A 7,500-nucleotide genomic window follows, 5' to 3' on the forward strand; every position below is an offset into this window, starting at 1 on the left:
TTATCTGAATAACAGGGAAAGTCCTTTTTGGGACCATTTTCCATTACAAAATTATTGTATTTTATTTTTTCATATACTTTTGAAAACAAAATCTAGTATTGAAATATATATATATATATATTTTGTTTTAAATATTTTTTTACTTTATTGTCATGCATGCTTTTATAGTTATTAAACGTGTTTGGAGTGTATTTACTTAACAGTTATTTGAGTAAGTATTCATAACATGTTCTAGTATACTCCTAGTGTCTGCAATGCAAAACATTTGATTGGACATCGCTCCGTATAGACAAGGGATTTTGTGCTGGGCAAAAACCTAGCAGATCAGAGAAAAGATCCAGGAAAATGCAGGCTTTTAGTCAGCTGGAAATGTTGCATTTTAAACTGCATTGTACAGATACATAAAAAAAAATATATTTTTTTGTACACAAGACTTTTTTTTTTAAAGAGAAGGTAAGGCAGAACACAACAAACATTTGTTTTATCACGCAAATCATTCCACCTCTATATTGCGATAGCAAATGCATTGATTTGCAGAATGAGTTAAACAGGTATACCGCCATCAAATAGATTCAAGGCTAGCAATGAATCTTGTGAGAGAAAAATAGGTAAACCGCTCCAAAAAAGAAAAAAGTGTATAAAAAATTGGTGCAAATACATACACTATATGAGTTCCAATGGTGTATGATTTTATGACGACCTCAAAAGAATATAAAAGATAAAAAAGCAATGAATAGCAATGAATCTTGTAGCAAGAAGTCCATTTATCCTATGCTACATGTGCATGTCTTTGAAAAAGTTGGAAGGCATGAAAGAAACACATTGGGTTAAAATGTTACAATTACTTGAGGTTTTATATTATATTGATGCTGTATTTGCACTGCTTGATAGTGCTTTTCAAAGGAAGATTGCTAAAAAGGTTTTACACTATGGAAATTCTATTTAACAATTCCGTTAGATGATCACTCCTAATAACCACATGAAAAGATGTTGTCTTGTGGTAAGAATCAGTTTGATGATTGGTAATTTCTGGGGACTTATATTATTATTTTAATACTTTTTTTTTGCTGTCCTTGAGTACTAATTGATACAAGTAAAAAAAAGATACAGTACAATATAATTAAGAGACAATACAACATTTGACAAACAAATGCAGGAGGACATAATGCCCGATTTCCAGTGAGAAGTTACAATCTAGACTTTGTCACTTTATACAATTATTGACCCTTTAAAAAAAAAAAAAAAAATTAATTTGGGGTTTGCAATGTCAACCTTTCTTTGGATTGAATCAGTTTGGGGAAGATATACAGCCACATCTAGTCTTGATGATTAGGAGCCTCTAAAATGTAAATTCAATCTTGGAAACTAATGTAAAATGTAGTAGATTAGACTGGTTTCATAAATATAGTTTACTAGTAGACCCGGGAAATGATGCAATGTTCAAGATGTCAATTAAAATAATAAATCTATCTATAATGACTGTGTGATACTTGGCAGAGAGCTTTAGTTTATCTCCCGATGTGAAAAGAACGACTGTTTATTGCAACTAACCGTCATCACTGACCTGGTCCCCATGTGCATTTAGAAGGACATTAATGCTCGCTTTAAACAAAGAGATAAAAGAAGAATTACAGAAGAAGTGTACGAAATATATCCTAAAGGGATGCATTACTTAGAGGGATGTACATCAGAAATAAAAGATGCATAAAGGAATAGCCTGGGAATAAAAGCATATATCCTTTCATATAATCTGTGATGCTTGACTACTTTGTTCTGTTGAAAAAGAATGTTTTAAAAGATGATCCTTCAATAAAGATCACTATATGTAAGTTGATGAATGGAGTGCTTTGAGCTGCGTGGACTGAATAAAAATTTGCAGAAGCCATCATTTTGGCTTAAATCACATTCAGTGAAGGAGAATTTCATTAAATTGGAGAAATCTGACTAATACACTTAATATTTTCTAAGGAGGCCAGTATAAAGTTATAAATTATTGTACAAAGCACCTTTGCATTAGAATTATTGAAGTAAAAGTACAAAGAGTTCCAAACAATGCGCGCTAATTAATGAGCTTGCAATTTTATTTTCATTGAATAATAAACCTTGTTACTAATTCATTAACAATCAACCTCTTTTTATTTATAGAAAGAAACAAAAAACTTGTCTTGAGTCTTTGTGGTTGAACTAAAAAAAATACTATCTTTTGGTTTTAACTGGGGAAGTATAAATGTATCTTCCCAAGCTGGACAAGATTCTAGACTTTTAGTAGAAAGGCCCCTTACTAGTCTTTATCGACAGCACCCTATTCCTCTCCTGCATGGCAGCATTGGGAGAAAGGTCTCGGGTAAATTCCTCCCAGCATGATATAAAAAAAAAAAAAAAGCCACAAGCCACAGGGATAATCCCATACTGCTTGCAGTCCTTAGAGCAGTTCACAGACCCTTTGGACCATAGGACAGCCACCCTCGTGCAGTACAAAGGCAGATAATGAGGAGGGTACCCAGTTGATGTAATATGGAATAAGGGCCATAGTTTCTGTGGAGGAAGGTGAGATGGGGCTTCAATTTATTATATGTACATAACTTAACTTCCTGGAACAGAAGCCTTACATCAGCTCTGCACTGGCAGAGGGTGTGAGCAGAAGTTCTCCGAGCTCCCCCTTTACCATATTCAGTGGACTATTCACAAGCTCAAACTGGATAAAATAAAAGTTTGTGGTTTTACGGAACAAAGATGTTCTCTGCTTTAAAATATTCAGAGTCATGGGCACCCGAGGCTCATTGATGCACGTGAGGAGCAAACGCTAGCCCGTCTAGTCTGATTATACAGAAGAGCTACTGTAGCTCAAACTGCTGTAAACCTGATGCTGACCATGATAGAAATGTGTCAGAGCACAGTGCATCACAGTTTGCTGCATGTGGGGCCGCTTAGCTGCAGACCTGTCAAAGTGCCTATGATCACCCCTATCAATTGCCAAAAGTAACTTCAATAGGCCAGGTCTGATGAATCATGCTTTCTTTTAGACCAGATGGATAGCTGGATATATTTACACATGGGTGGGTACATGTGCATTATCTAACTGGGAAAAACATGGCAGCAGGATGCACTATGGGAAGAAGGCAGGCTGGTGGAAGCAGTATTATGCTCTGGGCAATGTTCTGCTGGGAAACCTTAGGTCCTGGCATTCATGTGGATATTACTTTGACATGTCCTACATACCTAGAGATTGTAGCAGACCTTGTACACCCCTTCATAGAAACATAACATTTGACGGCAGATAAAAACCATTCGGCCCAGGTAGTCTGCCCAATTTTCTAAATACTTTCATTAGTCTCTGGCCTTATCTTATAGTTAGTATGGCCTTATGCCTATCCCACGCATGCTTAAACTCCTTTACTGTGTTAACCTCTACCACTTCAGCTATTCCATGCATCCACTACCCTCTCAGTAAAGTAATACTTCCTGATATTTTTAAACCTTTGCCTCTCTAATTTAAGACTATGTCCTCTTGTTGTGGTAGTTTTTCTTCGTTTAAAAATAGTCTCCTCCTTTACTGTGTTGATTCCCTTTATGTATTTAAATGTTTGTCATATCCCCCCTGTCTCGTCTTTCCTCCAAGCTATACATGTTAAGTTCCTTTAACCTTCCCTGGTAAGTTTTATCCTGCAATCCATGAATCAGTTTAGTAGCCCTTCTCTGAACTCTCTCTAATGTATCAATATCCTTCTGAAGATACGGTCTCCAGTACTGCGTACAATACTCCAAGTGAGGTCTGACCAGTGTTCTGTACAATGGCATGAGCACTTCCTTCTTTCTACTGCTAATACCTCTCCCTATTCAACCAAGCATTCTGCTAGCATTTCCTGCTGCTCTATTACATGGTTATAACACAGTGTCATTTATGTTCTCCACAACTTGCAGTATTGTATGCAATCTAAAAAAATCTAAATTCTCTATCACTAATTAAACCTAATTCTCTAATTTAGAACATCATGTAAAATACTTCCCGTTTTCTCTATTTAAAACACAATAAAGCATTAAAACAGAACTGAACAGGGTCTCGGAAGCAACATTCCTGATCAAGATTATTTTCAGTGTATAAAAGTGTATAATAATTAGTACATTAGAAACAGCCTGAGGTTTGTTTGTTTTTTGGTTTGTTTTGTAGTCATAATTTTTACAGGAATACAAAGGCAAGGAAAATGGACACCGCTTTACCGTACAAAAACAATAGACTTGTAAAAGTACCCAATCTACTACCATTGTCAGCCATTTACCAGGAATCCATTTCACAATACTGTAGACTGAATTATTTTTTTTTTATTAGTACGTTTACAGTAGGATAATACAACTCTCTACAAAGTATCTTTAGTAGTGAGCGCACAACTTTAGAATATTTTCCTTTAACCAATCATAATTATTTGCGATGTCTTTGATATTGTTTTTAAAAAGAACTCATTTGTCTCTGCTAAAATTAGTAATTGACAGAGACAAGAATCCAGAACATCGCCGCTTTCATTGTACTTGTGTTGAAAAGATCCAGGGAGCATTAATCTAAACACAGAAACTCAATTCAAAATGTTCTTTCTAAAGTGTTTATAGCTTTTGCAAAGTGTCTCCATAAGTGCTTATAGTGCTGGTGTGAAGAGTCTAGATTTGTGAAATACGAATACAGAGGAGTAATTGTTGATTTTATTGTCTATTTTACTGAAGTATAAACATTTCAATTACATACAAGAAAAACATAACTCACATCTGATTGCTTACTTTTCAAACATTCCTTATATGAGTGTCTACAATCTGTTTGGACAACGAGATTTGTACGGACCAACTTTTTTTTTTTCGCCACACTTTATATTCTTTTCTATTGCTTCTTCATGATCATCATGTTTTTTATTTATTTTTATTTTTTAACTTCTTACATTTCCACATATCTAGGCCTCTCTTTATATAAAATGTCCTTGTCTTATGTATTTCTGCATTCTCTCTCTCTCTCATCTCAAACTTTTTCCCCATGTTCTCATTCCACCCACCTTCATCTTAGCATCTCTACTACTGCTTTTCTTTGAAGACAGAAGCAGACAAGAGAAAAGCATTTCAGCTTTTTATTTACACTTTGAAGAATTAAACTGGTCTGTGAGATTAAAAAAAATATATATATTTTTTTAAGCACTGACAACAACTAATACATTGAACCGATTGGCTGGGCACCAGTACTACAGAGAGTCCATTTGCTTATAATCTTTCACTTAAAATAAATTCAAAATTATGACAAAAAAACCAAAAAAGACACTGACCAAAATACCATATGTATTACAATACCTGACAAGTACACAATTAGCAGTTTGCTCTGAAGCCACAATGCAAGGCTTTTTTTCTTGTTTTGTTAAGGAGTTCATTGAACCAAACGGATAATAAGATAGCAAATAAAGTGTATAAAATGGAATACAATTTGTTCTATCTACATCTAAAAGTTAAGGTATTCTCAGTTTTTCCCCTCCAAATACATGAAGCCTCACTATGATTACCAGTATTCTAGAATCACTTGTGACAAAAATCAATGGCACCAGCAAGACACAGCTTTGATCTGAATGATCGGAAAGCACATCACGTAACCACAAAACCATACAAATATCATCAGATTCCTTAAACCTTAAATAACACCATTGACATCATAGAACGTAGTTTAGTAACCAAGCACCAACCTGTTCAGGATACTTGCTGCCAACGATCTCCGCCACAGTATTAAATGAATCTGCGTCTGGATGATTAACTGCTCCCATTTTCAGCTGAACAACTATCTTTTCACCTCTTGAAGCCATTCGTGCAAACATTTCAGCATCTTCTATTGTAATGCAAGCTGTGGGGATCTTAGGCACATCTTTTTGGTAATCCTGCCATCCCGTGTGAGGACTGCAAAACATAAAAACACGTATAACTGTTGAGATAAAAATAAGAAGTAACAAAACAGGGAACATGGCTGATATAGTTTAATTTATCATGTTTATCACTGCAAATACTAGAAATATAATATATCCTTACATGGGGCCAGGTTTAGTGCAAGGATTTTTGCCGCCCAAAACAAAAGAAAATTTGCCCCCCCCCCCCCTCTCCCCCAATGCACTGCCTACCATGTGAAATCATGTGACAATAATATACTAGATTGCCTACTTACAACCAGGTGAGGATGATGATGGGCTCTGGCTGAAGTCTGACTCCAGTGGTCTTGTGTAGAATAGGCTCTCTGGAGGCTGTTTGTAACTGTGGTCACAAAAATCAATGTTCTGGGGGAACAGGAAGCAGCTCCATTTTTTGGGGTCCCTTTCACAGCACAAGGTCTGGGCCCCTATGGCCTGACTGTGAGTATGCCCATAAGGCCCACCCATAAGTCCACCTACATGTTTGCCTATAGGAAGCGACGGCCCTGCATGGGGCACATTATAACATGTGAGGGTGTGTGTGTATATATTTCTCTAGATCTATCAGGGCATTTAACTAAAGTCAAAATTTCTGGGAATTCAAAAGTATATTTAGTTATTCACTTTTGAAAATGTGATATATGCACACACATATACTAATCAGCCACAACATTAAAACCACCTGCCTAACATTGTGTAGGCCCCCCTTGTGCTGCCAACCTTCCTTGTCAATTTTTGCGGTGTGGCATGGTGCATTATCCTGCTGAAAAAGGCCACTGTCATCAGGGAACACCATTACCATGAAGGGATGAACATGGTCTACAACAATCTATAGGTAGGTGGTACGTGTCCAAATAACATCCACATGAATGCCAGGACCCAAGGTTTCCCAGCAGAACATTGCCCAGAGCATAACACTGCCTCAGCCAGCCTGCTTTCTTTCCATAGTGCATCCTGCTGCCATCACTTCCCCAGGAAAACAACACACACGCACCCGGCCATCCACCTCAAAACATCTAGAAAGACTTGTCGTTACTTGTATGACTTACTTCCTGAATTCCAACTCCCTCCTCGATCTTCTTCAATCTGGCTTTCGCCCCCTCCACTCTACTGAGACTGCTCTTATTAAAGTTACAAATTACGTAATCACAGCTAAACCCAAAGGTCACTACTCCATACTAATTCTTCTTGACCTCTCTGCTGCCTTTGAAACTGCTGATCATGTCCTTCTCCAAACTCTTCAATCCCTTGGTCTCTGTGACACTGTCCTCTTGTGGTTCTCCTCCTATCTCTCCCAATGTTCGTTCAGTTTCTACTTTTGCAATGACACCTCCTCCTCTCGACATTTCTTTGTTGGAGTCCCCCAGTGATCTGTTCTTGGTCCCAGTTTGTTCTCTCTTTATACTGCCTCTCTTGGCAAACTCATTAACTCCTTTGGATTCTGCTACTATCTGTATGTCGACGACACCCAGATATATCTCTCCTCCCCTGATCTTTCCCCCATGGTCCTGCAACGTGTTTCTGCTTGTCTATCTTCAATCTCTGATTGGATGTCCTTATGCTTTCTGAAACTCAATCTCTC

The 7,500-nt window shown here is 37.0% G+C and overlaps 1 protein-coding gene across 2 annotated transcripts in view; it reads right to left on the minus strand.

Annotated features, from left to right (window-relative positions):
- The window catches only part of CPQ (carboxypeptidase Q), a 414,103-nt gene that overhangs the window by 261,664 nt on the left and 144,939 nt on the right, over positions 1 to 7,500 (minus strand). For both annotated transcript variants that reach the window (XM_063450306.1, XM_063450307.1), the window contains exon 4: positions 5,706 to 5,913. In XM_063450306.1, coding sequence (XP_063306376.1) covers positions 5,706 to 5,913 — 208 coding nt within the window. The remainder of the gene's footprint in view (positions 1 to 5,705; positions 5,914 to 7,500) is intronic.

This window comes from Pelobates fuscus, chromosome 4 (assembly GCF_036172605.1).
Source record: "Pelobates fuscus isolate aPelFus1 chromosome 4, aPelFus1.pri, whole genome shotgun sequence".
In the NCBI taxonomy this organism is placed as follows: Eukaryota; Metazoa; Chordata; class Amphibia; order Anura; family Pelobatidae; genus Pelobates; species Pelobates fuscus.